Below are 15,448 nucleotides of genomic sequence, written 5' to 3'. Positions count from 1 at the left end.
ATTTATAATAAATAAATAGTACTGTAATGTGAACATGTTCAAAACTCTATGGTTAGAAGAGGGAGGAACACAGCAGTTGTGAAAGGTGGGGAAAACTTTCTAAAAGGACCTAAAGGGCAGATTAGAGGTCCTGGTCATCAGGCCCTTCTGCACTTGGCTCAGCTCCGCAACTCCAAACGCTTATACCCATACTTAATTTTTTTTTTTTTTAACTGCTTTTCCGCGAAACCCCTCCAAGCCCGCAGGGGGCGCCCACAACACGCCACCCGGGAGAACGAGAACTACATTTCCCAGCATCCCGCGCGCCGCCGACCCACTTCCGGAGCCCGCGGACAGCATGGCGGCGTCCGAGGAGCGCGATTCACCGGCTGAGGTCCCCCAGATGGCGGTGGAGGAGGCGGAAACGAAAACATTTAAAGACCTGGTAAGAGTAGATGACGCCGGTTTCCCTTTTTCCTACTGGCGCCAGGCGCGGGCAGAGTCCGGTTGCCTTCGATACAGGCCGCTGGTGTGCAAAAAACAGCCAGGGCCTAGCTCAGGTTTCCCTCGGGGCGTCCGAAGCTCGGGTTCCGGACGAGCTCCCTCGGCTCTGAGTTTGGGTGGTGGGAGGGCGGCCGGTGCCCGGGAGCCCCCATTTGCCCTTTTGAATTCCACCTCGGTGTGGCAGCGTTGTGTCTGTGCAGGGTGTTGTCCATGCGGCGAATCCGATTTTTGTGCATCTTGGGCTTTGGATTCAGATGAACCGGTATTGAATTCTGACCCAGTCACTGACTAGACGCAAGTTATCTCGGTGCCTCACTTTCCACATCTGTAAATTGGGGATTATGATAAGTACCGCATAGACTTGTTTAGATTAAATGAAGTAATACAGGCAAAGAACTTGGCTTTGTCCCCGGTGAGTGGAGAGTGATTGGTAAGTCTTAAGTTCCTGTCCCAGTTCTCAGAGTTAAAGAGAAGACTGAGTAGACTCACAACAAAAACCTTTTGAATCAAAGCGTAGGGGACGCACATGTCACCAGCAAGGCGGCCCTAACGGTCATTTAATTATGTGGGAGGTGAGTGTGTGTTTTCCTTTGCTAAACTGTGTTTTTCCGAATTCTAAGGGTGTGACAGATGTGTTGTGTGAAGCTTGTGACCAGCTGGGATGGACAAAGCCAACAAAGATCCAGATTGAAGCTATTCCTTTGGCCTTGCAAGGTAGATTGAAATTGTGTGGCCTGTTTCAGATTCAGTATGAAGTTAAACATATTCAATTAAATACCACTTTTGAGAGCTATTGCTTTGCATACGTCAAGTGAAATAAAATATGGTCCCTAAAGATAAAAAGTTTGTGGCTTATTGTTTTTTTTTTTTGGCGGTACGCGGGCCTCTCACTGTTGTGGCCTCTCCCGTTGCGGAGCACAGGCTCCAGACGCGCAGGCCCAGCGGCCATGGCTCACGGGCCCAGCCGCTCCGCGGCATGTGGGATCCTCCCGGACCGGGGCACGAACCCGCGTACCCCGCATCGGCAGGTGGACTCTCAACCACTGCGCCACCACGGAAGCGCGGCTTATTGGTTTTTGAAACAGTAATTCACCAGTTTTACGGAGTTTACTTTCTACGAGGGGATTTGTTGTCTTCTGTTTTTCTAGCTTTTTCTTTCTCAGTTTCTTTTGGCTCTTTTCCCTTTGCCTTGCGGTGTTAATTCTATCTTTATCTTTTTTTCTCACTCTAAAAATGTTACTAAGATTTCTCAGCCAGTCCTGAGGCTTTAATACTGTCTGCCTCAGTGAGTTTCAGCCACTGCTCATTAGAATCACCTGTGGAACTTTTAAAACACTAGCGATTTCTGGGCTTCAACCCAGACCTTCTGAATTGGAATTTCCAGGCATGGGACCTAGGCATATATAGATACAAAACTTAACAGTTCTGGGACTTCCCTGGTGGTCCAATGGTTAAGAATCCGCCTGCCAATGCAGGGGACACGGGTTTGAGCCCTGGTCCGGGAAGATCCCACATGCCGTGGAGCAACTAAGCCCGTGCACCACAACTACTGAGCCTGCACTCTAGAGCCCGCGTGCCACAACTACTGAAGCCTGCGTGCCTATAGCCTGCGCTCCGCAGCAAGAGAAGCTACCACAATGAGAAGCCTGTGCACCGCAACAAAGAGTAGCCCCTGCTTGCCGCAGCTAGAGAAAGCACGTGCACAGCAATGAAGGCCCAGTGCAGCCAAAAGTAAAAAAAAAAAAAAATAATAATAATAATAATTAATTAAAAAAAAACTTAATAGTTTATTCTAATGTGTCTTCCCCTGGGGGAGCACACATGAGCACTGGTCAGATGCTCATGGCTCCCATGTCTATATTTCTAGCCCACACTTCTTTGCTGAGCTCCAAACAAGTATGTCCAACTGGTTTTTAGATACTTTTCTCTAAGCTTACTGCAGGAATCTCAAGTTCCCTATGTCCAAAACAGAGTCCTTATTTTTCTCTCCAGAACTAATTTCCCTGTAGCCCTTATCTCAGTTTATGGCTTTTGAGTTTCCCAAGCTAGAAACCTCTGTGTCAATCACATTTTCTTTTGTTACTTTCTTTTATTTTTTTATTTTCTTAAAGTATAGTTGATTTACAATGTTGTGTTAATTTCTCTTTCCTTTTTTTTTTTGGAAGTCACATGAAGAAAAAATGTATTCAATATATTTTTAACAATTTTGAGAATATGTGAACTTTACATTTATATTTGCAAAAATGTACATGGAAAATATGATGAGAATAAGTAACAGGTCAACAGTACTAACACCAGCACAAACAATAAATTGTGTACATCACACCTATGAATTTTCTACATAAGAATGATTCCAAAGGTCTATAGAAACAAAATAACACTCACGAGAGAGGTTATTTTGTTAATAATCATATATGTGTTGATTCAAATAAATTAGAATTTCATGTTGTAACGCTTTGTCTGTAATGTTCCAATTCTCATACAACTTGAGTTTATTATCCAATACTGCTTAGTCCTCAGGAGTCTCAGTGACAACATAGACTTGTACAGTTTGATGATTTTTCAGTCTCTAACCAGCCATGTAACATTTAACATCAGGCCTAGTGTTACGGAAGCGGCTCTTGAAAAACCACCTGAAGAGGGCTTGAGATCCCCAGGCAGAGCCTGGTGTTTAAGGTTGAAAGGCAGTCTGTGATAAAGTAGCAAAGTTGAGCCTTTGATTTATTTCTTTATTTTAAATTAATTAATTAGCTAATCTATTTATTCATTTATTTTGGTTGGGCATTGGGTTGTCTGCCTGACAGAGGGCATCCTTCCTCAGGAAATTCGACGCTTGCCCACTAAGGGAGAACAGAAGAGTCGGGAAAGGCATGGATGACCTTTTTAATTTTTCTTATATGATACAGTATAACGTATCTCCTCAGAGCTCTGATTACAAAGGAAAATTCCCCACTGCAGTCTGGTGTGCCATCCCATTATTCAGTTTTAGAAGCATAAAATGAGCCTCAAGGCAAGACATCAGAGAGCTCACTTAACACATATTCTCCAACATAAAGACAAAAAAATAAATGGAAGAATGGAAGGAAGGAAGGGAGGGAGGGAGGAAGGAAGGTCTTATTGTTCCACATTGTTTTGGCCCCCGCATCGGCAGGTGGACTCTCAACCACTGCGCCACCACGGAAGCGCGGCTTATTGGTTTTTGAAACAGTAATTCACCAGTTTTACGGAGTTTACTTTCTACGAGGGGATTTGTTGTCTTCTGTTTTTCTAGCTTTTTCTTTCTCAGTTTCTTTTGGCTCTTTTCCCTTTGCCTTGCGGTGTTAATTCTATCTTTATCTTTTTTTCTCACTCTAAAAATGTTACTAAGATTTCTCAGCCAGTCCTGAGGCTTTAATACTGTCTGCCTCAGTGAGTTTCAGCCACTGCTCATTAGAATCACCTGTGGAACTTTTAAAACACTAGCGATTTCTGGGCTTCAACCCAGACCTTCTGAATTGGAATTTCCAGGCATGGGACCTAGGCATATATAGATACAAAACTTAACAGTTCTGGGACTTCCCTGGTGGTCCAATGGTTAAGAATCCGCCTGCCAATGCAGGGGACACGGGTTTGAGCCCTGGTCCGGGAAGATCCCACATGCCGTGGAGCAACTAAGCCCGTGCACCACAACTACTGAGCCTGCACTCTAGAGCCCGCGTGCCACAACTACTGAAGCCTGCGTGCCTATAGCCTGCGCTCCGCAGCAAGAGAAGCTACCACAATGAGAAGCCTGTGCACCGCAACAAAGAGTAGCCCCTGCTTGCCGCAGCTAGAGAAAGCACGTGCACAGCAATGAAGGCCCAGTGCAGCCAAAAGTAAAAAAAAAAAAAAATAATAATAATAATAATTAATTAAAAAAAAACTTAATAGTTTATTCTAATGTGTCTTCCCCTGGGGGAGCACACATGAGCACTGGTCAGATGCTCATGGCTCCCATGTCTATATTTCTAGCCCACACTTCTTTGCTGAGCTCCAAACAAGTATGTCCAACTGGTTTTTAGATACTTTTCTCTAAGCTTACTGCAGGAATCTCAAGTTCCCTATGTCCAAAACAGAGTCCTTATTTTTCTCTCCAGAACTAATTTCCCTGTAGCCCTTATCTCAGTTTATGGCTTTTGAGTTTCCCAAGCTAGAAACCTCTGTGTCAATCACATTTTCTTTTGTTACTTTCTTTTATTTTTTTATTTTCTTAAAGTATAGTTGATTTACAATGTTGTGTTAATTTCTCTTTCCTTTTTTTTTTTGGAAGTCACATGAAGAAAAAATGTATTCAATATATTTTTAACAATTTTGAGAATATGTGAACTTTACATTTATATTTGCAAAAATGTACATGGAAAATATGATGAGAATAAGTAACAGGTCAACAGTACTAACACCAGCACAAACAATAAATTGTGTACATCACACCTATGAATTTTCTACATAAGAATGATTCCAAAGGTCTATAGAAACAAAATAACACTCACGAGAGAGGTTATTTTGTTAATAATCATATATGTGTTGATTCAAATAAATTAGAATTTCATGTTGTAACGCTTTGTCTGTAATGTTCCAATTCTCATACAACTTGAGTTTATTATCCAATACTGCTTAGTCCTCAGGAGTCTCAGTGACAACATAGACTTGTACAGTTTGATGATTTTTCAGTCTCTAACCAGCCATGTAACATTTAACATCAGGCCTAGTGTTACGGAAGCGGCTCTTGAAAAACCACCTGAAGAGGGCTTGAGATCCCCAGGCAGAGCCTGGTGTTTAAGGTTGAAAGGCAGTCTGTGATAAAGTAGCAAAGTTGAGCCTTTGATTTATTTCTTTATTTTAAATTAATTAATTAGCTAATCTATTTATTCATTTATTTTGGTTGGGCATTGGGTTGTCTGCCTGACAGAGGGCATCCTTCCTCAGGAAATTCGACGCTTGCCCACTAAGGGAGAACAGAAGAGTCGGGAAAGGCATGGATGACCTTTTTAATTTTTCTTATATGATACAGTATAACGTATCTCCTCAGAGCTCTGATTACAAAGGAAAATTCCCCACTGCAGTCTGGTGTGCCATCCCATTATTCAGTTTTAGAAGCATAAAATGAGCCTCAAGGCAAGACATCAGAGAGCTCACTTAACACATATTCTCCAACATAAAGACAAAAAAATAAATGGAAGAATGGAAGGAAGGAAGGGAGGGAGGGAGGAAGGAAGGTCTTATTGTTCCACATTGTTTTGGCTATTATCAACTTTTGTTAGATGTTTCCTTCTTTCCCTCCAAGGTGTGTGAAACCTAGGAAGCTGTATGTGCCAGACATTTGTCAGGCAATGTGGTCCTAATTATATAGCTATTATTTAAACAAAATTCCAATCACTAATGTTAACAGCAGGTTATCTGCCTATGGCTTAGAGATTTGGATGTATACTGTACTATTAACTTTTATTGCATATAAACGAAAATTTGAAATTCATAATTATTCTGTTATTTGAAATCCCATCACAGTTTACATATCTGTATCTATACATGTGATCTCATATAATCTTTATCGTATCAGTTTTACAGTAAACAATATGATCTTTCTCCCTCAAGCTTTATTGCCAACTTAATGGGAAATGCACTTATTTTTATGACCAAAAATTGCCCCCCAAAATTGGATGCAAATTTATCCAGTGGAGTATCATATTCTGATGCTGTAGTTGACTCAACTTAAGGATTTTGATTTATTTTATTCCTACTTACTTCAACTTGATGTGCTTGATAGCCCATTTTTATGCCAGCTATCTGCAGGAAAACAAAAAGAATAGTAAAAATCATTAATCACGGCATTTTGTTGTTCATGTTCCAAACTGAGAGCAAAAGTTATGCAAATAGAGTATCTGTCCTATTTCTCTGAATATAATCAACAGTAACAATTTTAAATGCCTGTTTAAAGAATTGTAAGAAATAATTTCAATAAGTTTTATCTATGACTTTTTTTTAACATCTTTTTTGGAGTATAATTGCTTTACATTGTTGTGTTAGTTGCTGCTGTATAACAAAGTGAATCAACTATACGTATATGAGTCAGTTATACATATATATATGTTCCCATATCTCTTCCCTCTTTGTCTCCCTCCCTCCCACCCTCCCTATCCCACCCCTCCAGACAGCCACAAAGAACCGAGCCGGTTTCCCTGTGCCATGCGGCTGCTTCCCACTGGCTATCTACCTTACGTTTGTTAGTATATATATGTCACTCTTTCACTTCATCTCAGCTTACCCTTGCCCCTCCCAGTGTCCTCAAGTCCATTCTGTACGTCTGCGTCTTTATTCCTGTCCTGTCCCTAGATTCTTCAGAACCGTTTTGTATTTTTTTTTAGATTCCATATATATGTGTTAGTATATAGTATTTGTTTTTCTCTTTCTGGCTTACTTACTTCAGTCTGTAGGACAGATTCTGAGTCCATCCACCTCACTACAAATAATTCAATTTCGTTTCTTTTTATGGCTGAGTAATATTCCATTGTATATATGTGCCACATCTTCTTTAGCCATTCATCTGTCAGTGGACACTTAGGTTACTTCCATGTCCTGGCTATTGTAAATAGTGCTTCAGTGAACATTGTGGTACATGCCTCTTTTTGAATTATGGTTTTCTCAGGGTATATGCCCAGTAGTGGGATTGCTGGGTCATATGGTAGTTCTATTTTTAGTTTTTTAAGGAACCTCTGTACTGTTCTCCGTAGTGGCTGTATCAATTTACATTCCCACCAACAGTGCAAGAGGCTTCCCTTTTCTCCACACCCTCTCCAGCACTTTTTTTTTGTAGATGTTTTGATGACGGCCATTCTGACCGGTGTGAGGTGATACCTCATTGTAGTTTTGATTTGCATTTCTCTAATGATTAGTGATGTTGAGCATCTTTTCATGTGTTTTGTTGGCAATCTGTATATCTTCTTTGGAGAAATGTCTGTTTAGTTCTTCTGCCCATTTTTGGATTGGGTTGTTTGTTCTTTTGATATTGAGCTGCATGAGCTGCTTGTATGTTTTGGAGATTAATCCTTTGTCAATTGCTTCATTTGCAAATATTTTCTCCCATTCTGAGGGGTGTCTTTTCGTCTTGTTTATGGTTCTTTTGGTCTTGTTTATGGTTTCCTTTGCTGTGCAAAAGCTTTTAAGTTTCATTAGGTCCCATTTGTTTATTTTTGTTTTTATTTCCATTTCTCTAGGAGGTGGGTCAAAAAGGATCTTGCTGTCCTAGAGTGTTCTGCCTATGTTTTCCTGTAAGAGTTTTATAGTGTCTGGGCTTACATTTAGGTCTTTAATCCATTTTGAGTTTATTTTTGTATATGGTGTTAGGGAGTGTTCTAATTTCATTCTTTTACATGTAGCTGTCCAGGTTGCCCAGCACCACTTATTAAAGAGGCTGTCTTTTCTCCATTGTACATTCTTGCCTCCTTTATCAAAGATAAGGTAGCCATATGTACATGGGTTTATCTCTGGGCTTTCTACCCTTTTCCATTGATCTATACTTGTTTTTGTGACAGTACCATACTGTCTTGATTACTGTAGCTTTGTTGTATAGTCTAAAGTCCGGGAGCCTGATTCCTCCAGCTCCATTTTTCTTTCTCAAGATTGCTTTGGCTATTCGGGGTCTTCTGTTTTTCCATACAAATTGTGAATTTTTTGTCCTAGTTCTGTGAAAAATGCCATTGGTAGTTTGATAGGGATTGCACTGAATCTGTAGATTGCTTTGGGTAATGTAGTCATTTTCACAATGTTGATTCTTCCAATTCAAGAACATGGTATATCTCTCCATCTGTTTGTATCACCTTTAATTTCTTTCATCAGTGTCTTATAGTTTTCTGCATACAGGTCTTTTGTCTCCTTAGGTAGGTTTATTCCTAGGTATTTTATTCTTTTTGTTGCAATGGTGAATGGGATTGTTTCCTTAATTTCTCTTTCACATTTTTCATCATTAGTCTGTAGGAATGCAAGAGATTTCTATGCATTAATTTTGTATCCTGCTACTTTACCAAATTCATTGATTAGCTCTAGTAGTTTTCTGTTAGCATCTTTAGGAATCTCTATGTATAGTATCATGTCATCTGCAAACAGTGACAGTTTTACTTCTTCTTTTCCGATTTGGATTCCTTTTATTTCTTTTTCTTCTCTGATTGTTGTGGCTAAAACTCCCAAAACTATGTTGAATAATAGTGGTGAGAGTGGGCAACCTTGTCTTGTTCCTGATCTTAGTGGAAATGGTTTCAGTTTTTCACCATTGAGAATGATGTTTTCTGTGGGTTTGTCATATATGGCCTTTATTAAAGGGTTAGGTCCCTCTATGCCTACTTTCTGGAGAGTTTTTATCATAAATGGGTGTTGAATTTTGTCAAAAGCTTTTTCTGCATCTATTGAGATTATCATATGGTTTTTATCCTTCAGTTTGTTAATATGGTGTATCACATTGATTGATTTGCATATATTGAAGAATCCTTGCATTCCTGGGATAAACCCCACTTCATCATGGTGTATGGTCCTTTTAATGTGTTGCTGGATTCTGCTTGCTAGTATTTTGTTGACGATTTTTGCATCTATGTTTATCAGTGACATTGACCAGTAGTTCTTTTTTTGTAACGTCTTTGTCTGGTTTTGGTATCAGGGTGATGGTGGCCTCCTAGAATGAGTTTGGGAGTGTCCCTCCCTCTGCTATATTTTGGAAGAGTTTGAGAAGGATAGGTATTAGCTCTTCTCTAGATGTTTGATAGAATTCACCTGTGAATCCATCTGGTCCTAGTCTTTTGTTTGTTGGAAGATTTTTAATCACAGTTTCAATTTCAGTGGTTATGATTGGCCTGTTTATATTTTCTCTTTCTTCCTGGTTCAGTCTCAGAAAGTTGTGCTTTTCTAAGAATTTGTCCATTTCTTCCAGGTTTTCCATTTTATTGGCATATAGTTGCTTGCAGTAATCTGTCATGATCCTTTGCATTTCTGCAGTGTCAGTTGTTAGTTCTCCTTTTTCATTTCTAATTCTGTGAATTTGAGTCTTCCTTTTTTTCTTGATGAGTCTGGCTAATGGTTTATCAATTTTGTTTATCTTCTTAAAGAACCAGCTTTTAGTTTTATTGATATTTGCTATCATTTCCTTCATTTCTTTTTCATTTATTTCTGATCTGATCTTTATGATTTCTTTCCTTCTGCTAACTTTGGGGTTTTTTTTTTTGTTCTTCTCTCTCTAATTGCTCTAGGTGCAAGGTTAGGTTGTTTATTTGAGATTTTTCTTGTTTCTTGAGGTAGGATTTTATTGCTATAAACTTCCCTCTTAGAACTGCTTTTGCTGCATCCCATAGGTTTTGGTCTGTCATGTTTTCATTGTCATTTGTTTCTAGGTATTTTTTGATTTCCTCTTTGATTTCTTCAGTGATCTCTTGGTTATTTAGTAGCATATTTTTTTAGCCTCTATGTGTTTATATTTTTTACAGTTTTTTTTCCTTTAATTGATATCTAGTCTCAGAGCGTTGTGGTCAGAAAAGATACTTGATACGATTTCAATTTTCTTAAATTTACCAAGGCTTCATTTGCGACTCAAGATATGGTCTCTCCTGGAGAATGTTCCATGAGCACTTGAGAAGAAAGTGTATTCTGTTGATTTTGGATGGAATGTCATATAAGTATCAATTAAGTCCCTCTTGTTTAGTGTATCACTTAAAGCTTGTGTTTCCTTATTTATTTTCATCTTGGTTGATCTGTCCATTGGTGAAAGTGGGGTGTTAAAGTCCCCTACTATTATTGTGTTACTGTCGATTTCCCCTTTTATGGCTGTTAGCATTAGCCTTATGTATTGAGGTGCTTCTATGTTGGGTGCATAAATATTTACAATTGTTATATCTTCTTGGATTGATCCCTTGATCATTATGTAGTGTCCTTGTTTGTCTCTTGTAATAGTCTTTATTTTAAAAACTATTTTGTCTGATATGAGAATCGCTACTACAGCTTTCTTTTGATTTCCATTTGCGTGGAATATGTTTTTCCATCCCCTCATTTTCAGTCTGTATGTGTCCCTAAGTCTGAAGTGGGTCTCTTGTAGACAGCATATATACAGGTCTTGTTTTTGTTTCCATTCAGCCAGTCTGTGTCTTTTGGTTGGAGCATTTAATCCGTTTACATTTAAGGTAATTATCAGTATGTATGTTCCTATTACCATTTTCTTAATTGTTTTGGGTTTGTTATTGTAGTTCTTTTCCTTCTCTTGTGTTTCCTGCCTAGAGAAGTTCCTTTAGCATTTGCTGTAAAGCTGGTTTCTTGGTGCTCAGTTCTCTTAACTTTTGCTTGAATATAAAGCTTTTGATTTCTCCATCGAATCTGAATGAGATCCTTACTGGGTAGAGTAACATTGGTTGTAGGTTTTTCCCTTTCATCACTTTAAATATGTCCTGCCACTCCCTTCTGGCTTGCAGAGTTTCTGCTGAAAGATCAGCTGTTAACCTTATGGGGATTCCCTTGTATGTTATTTGTTGCTTTTCCCTTGCTGCTTTTAATATTTTTTTTCTTTGTATTTAATTTTTGATAGTTTGATTAATATGTGTCTTGGTGAATTTCTCCTTGGATTTATCCTATATGGGACTCTCTACTTCCTGGACTTGATTGACTATTTCCTTTCCCATGTTCCGGAAGTTTTCAACTATAATCTCTTCAAATATTTTCTCAGTCCCTTCCTTTTTCTGTTCTTCTACTGGGAACCCTATTATTTGAATGTTGATGTGTTTAATATTGTTCCAGAGGTCTCTGAGTCTGTCCTCAGTTCTTCTCATTCTTTATTCTGCTCTGCGGTAGTTATTTCCACTATTTTATCTTCCAGGTCACTTATCCGTTCTTCTGCCTCAGTTATTCTGCTATTGATTCCTTCTAGAGAATTTTTAATTTCATTTATTGTGTTGTTCATCATTGTTTGTTTTCTCTTTAGTTCTTCTACATCTTTGTTAAATGTTTCTTTTATTTTCTCCATTGTATTTCCAAGATTTTGGATCATTTTTACTGTCATTATTCTGAATTGTTTTTCAGGTAGACTGCCTATTTCCTCTTCATGTGTTTGGTCTGGTGGGTTTTTACCTTGCTCCTTCATCTGCTGTGTGTTTCTCTGTCTTCTCATTTTGCTTAACTTACTGTTTGGGGTCTCCTTTTCTCAGGCTGTATGTTCGTAGTTCCTGTTGTTTTTGGTTTCTAACCCCAGTGGGTGAGGTTGGTTCACTGGGTTGTGTAGGCTTCCTGATGGAGGGGACTGGTGCCTGTGTTCTGGTGGATGAGGGTGGATCTTGTCTTTCTGGTGGGCAGGTCCGCATCCGGTGGTGTGTTTTGGGGTGTCTGTGCACTTATGATTTTAGGAACCCTCTCTGCTAATGGGTGGGGTTGTGTTCCTGTCTTGCTAGTTGTTTGGCATAGGGTGTCCAGTACTGGAGCTTGCTGGTCGTTGAGTGGAGCTGTGTCTTAGCATTGAGACGGAGATCTCTAGGAGAGCTCTCACCGATTGATATTACATGGAGCTGGGAGGTCTCTGGTGTTCCAGTGTCCTGAACTCGGCTCTCCCACCTCAGAGGCTCAGGCCTGACACCCGGCCAGAGCACCAAGACCCTGTTAGCCACATGGCTCAACTTGGTACGAGGGATGCTTGCCAGTGAATTAAGGTGCGAAAAAGACATAAGGCATAAATACCAAAGGTGTTGCCTGCGGTGCCAACTCTCTGGTTTCCACGGACCTCTTTCCTTACTTTGTAATTCTCACTTCGGCTGGCCTCCATTCAGGCCGCCATCATAGCTCCCCTGGTACCCTAACTGAGCTCTGATTTTCCTGTGTGTTCCCCATTCTGCACTTTAGTTCATTTTAAGTTGTAGGGAAGAGTCATATTCAGGTTACCTCAGGGAAAGGGGGTTATTGCAGGTGAGGAAGCCTCAGCAGTCAGCTGTGGAAGTCATTACTCGACAGGAAGGCTTCCCACTGGGTGCTGTCCTAGTGCTCAGCTACTTTGGGAGCTGCAGCCAGCATAGAGGTGGTGGTCTTGGCTTCGAAATTGATTGCCAGATCTTCTCAGTTATGGCTTGATTGGTGGTAACAAACCATGGGGACCCATTCTTAAGGTATTCTGGCATTCTTCCCTCAGAAGGAGCAGTGTAAATGGCTGTACTGTTAAGCTCCTTGGGTCCTTCTTATGCCATCAGGCCTGGGGTTTATCTTCTTAACGAATAACATTGGTCATGATGTTCCCTGCTTAAAATCCTTCAGTTCCTCTCACAGGAAGATGTCAAAACTCCTTAGCATGGCTGTGGGTTTCCTTATTCTTCTCCCTTTCCCCCTTGACTTCTGTGTTCTGGCCGCGGTGTACTTCTCCCTCTCTGAACTCATGCTGTGTTCTTTTTTTAAAATTAATTTATTTAATTAATTTATTTATTTTTGGCTGCATTGGGTCTTCATTGCTGTGCGCGGGCTTTCTCTAGTTGTGGAGAGCGGGGGCTACTCTTCGTTGCAGTCTGCAGGCTTCACATTGCGGTGGCTTCTCTTGTTGCGGAGCTTGGGCTCTAGAGCGCAGGCTCAGTAGTTGTGGCACACAGGCTCAGTAGTTGTGGCTCACGGGCTCTAGAGTGCAAGCTCAGTAGTTGTGGTGCACAGGCTTAGTTGCTCTATGGCATTTGAGATCTTCCCGGACCAGGGCTCGAACCCGTGTCCCCTGCTTTGGCAGGCCGATTCTTAACCACTGCGCCACCAGGGAAGTCCCATGCTGTGTTCTTTAAAGTGTCTTTCCTCATAAGGGACTGCCCTTCCTTTCTTCTTTGCTTACTTCCAGATTTAATTTACTCATCACCTCTGTTAACCTTTCCTGACTTTTCCTGGCAGTAGGTTGCTCATTCCTTTTTGTTCTCACTGTATCCTGTAGGGACCTATCATATTAGAACATATTTGTGTATTTCACCCCTGGATTTTGAGCTAATTTAAGACAGAGACTGTGTCTTCTGTCTCATCAACCTCCCCCTCCCCTGAATTCATCAAATATTTATTCATGGTCTACTGTGTGCCAGCATTGGGTCCTTGTGGAATAATGTGGAAATGGTGCAGAGAGCATTTCTTTGCTATTAGGTGTTTTCTTTGTCTTCTAGGTCGTGATATTATTGGGCTGGCGGAAACCGGCTCTGGGAAGACAGGGGCCTTTGCTCTGCCCATTCTGAATGTGCTGCTGGAGACGCCCCAGCGTTTGTTTGCCTTAGTTCTCACCCCCACTCGGGAGCTAGCCTTTCAGATCTCAGAGCAGTTTGAAGCCCTGGGGTCTTCTATTGGGGTGCAATGTGGTAAGTGTCGAGAGGAAAGGAATCTTCAGAATTTCTTCACAGGTTGAGAATGAGTGTGAAAGGAGAATGGAAGGAAGTGTCGTTAACATAAGTTCATTGACCTAAAGGGCTGGTATTTTAGCTTCGGGGAAAGTTGTAATTGTAAGGGAAGAAAAATGAAAGTAGAAATGTGTCATTGGCTTTACAGTGAACTATGGAAAAAAATTAAGGATCTCTTTTCAATATTCTTTTTCTTTCTGTAGCTGTGATTGTAGGTGGAATTGATTCAATGTCTCAATCTCTGGCCCTGGCCAAAAAGCCACATATAGTAATAGGTGAGTAATGACAACGGTAGAAGACACGGGTGATGATGAATTGGAGAAAATCTACTGATATTGGGTGCAACTTCTTTGTGCGGAAAGAGTTCAAAGAATGGATTTAATTTTTTGTTTAATTTTTTTTTAGTTTCTGAAATTCTGGTTGGGAGGGGGTGGCCACTTTCTTTCTGTCCTTTTTCTTAAACATTGCCCTCTCTCCTCAACTTTTCTTGTTAGCAACTCCCGGTCGACTGATTGACCACTTGGAAAATACCAAAGGTTTCAACTTAAGAGCCCTCAAGTACTTGGTCATGGATGAAGCAGACCGAATATTGAATATGGATTTTGAGACAGAGGTGAGCTCAACATCTTTCCTCTTCCTAGAGCATCTCAAAATCTGTTCAAAATCTGGTTCATTGCATACCTGCTTTTGTGGAGCACTTAACCATTGTTGGTTAATTTAACATCTCTGCTGCCTTTTTCATTCTTGATGCTCTTTACACTGTCTGCCTCAGCATCCTCTTTATTTTTATTTTTTCTTTCTTTTTTATTGAAGGATAGTTGATTTATATTATTATATTATTTTTAGGTGTGCAACATAGTGATTCAGTATTTCTGTAGATTATACTCCATTTAAAATGATTACAAAGTAATGGCTATATTTCCCTGTGCTGTACAATATATCCTTGTTGCTTTTAAATTAAATTTAATTAATTTTTTACTGAAGTATAGTTAATTTACAATGTTGTGTTTCTGGTGTACAGCAAAGTGATTCAGTTATACATACATATATAAATATGTGTATGTATATACATATATATGTGTGTATATACATATACCTACACAAACTCCTAATTTATCCTTCCCTCTTTTACCCTTCGGTAACCATAAGTTTGTTTTCTATGTCTGTGAATGTGTTTCTGTTTTGTAAATAAGTTCATTTGTATCATATTTTAGATTCCAAATATAAGTGACATTATGTGTTATTTGTCTTTGTCTGACTTCACTTAGTATGATAATCTCTAGGTCCATCCATGTGACTGCAAATGGCATAATTTCATTCTTTTTTATGGCTGAGTAGTATTCCATTCTGTATATATACCACATCTTCTTTATCCATTCATCTGTGGATGGACATTTAGGTTGCTTCCATCTCTTGGGTATTGTAAATAGTCTCAGCATCCTCTTTCAAATATAGTCTGACTTGGGGGGCGAGGGATAAATTAGGAATATGAGATTAACATACACACACTACTATATATAAAATAGAGAAACAAGGACCTACTGTAGAGCACAGGGAACTATATTCAATATCTTGTAATAACCTATAATGGA

At 39.9% G+C, this 15,448-nt stretch overlaps 1 protein-coding gene across 1 annotated transcript; it reads left to right on the top strand.

The window, feature by feature from the left end:
- Nucleotides 1–321: 321 nt before the first annotated feature.
- On the top strand, nucleotides 322–14,524 carry DDX47 (DEAD-box helicase 47; the record flags this gene model as incomplete). Its single annotated transcript, XM_007469494.1, has 5 exons — nucleotides 322–424; nucleotides 1,104–1,197; nucleotides 13,629–13,817; nucleotides 14,060–14,131; nucleotides 14,351–14,524. Coding segments are annotated over exons 1-5 (616 nt in total), but the record flags the coding sequence as incomplete, so codon positions are not given.
- Between the last annotated feature and the right edge of the window lie 924 nt (nucleotides 14,525–15,448).

The sequence above is a fragment of the Lipotes vexillifer genome, unplaced genomic scaffold (genome assembly GCF_000442215.2).
Source record: "Lipotes vexillifer unplaced genomic scaffold, Lipotes_vexillifer_v1.1 scaffold395, whole genome shotgun sequence".
Classification (NCBI taxonomy): Eukaryota; Metazoa; Chordata; class Mammalia; order Artiodactyla; family Lipotidae; genus Lipotes; species Lipotes vexillifer.
This window is presented reverse-complemented; position numbering and strand designations above follow the sequence as displayed.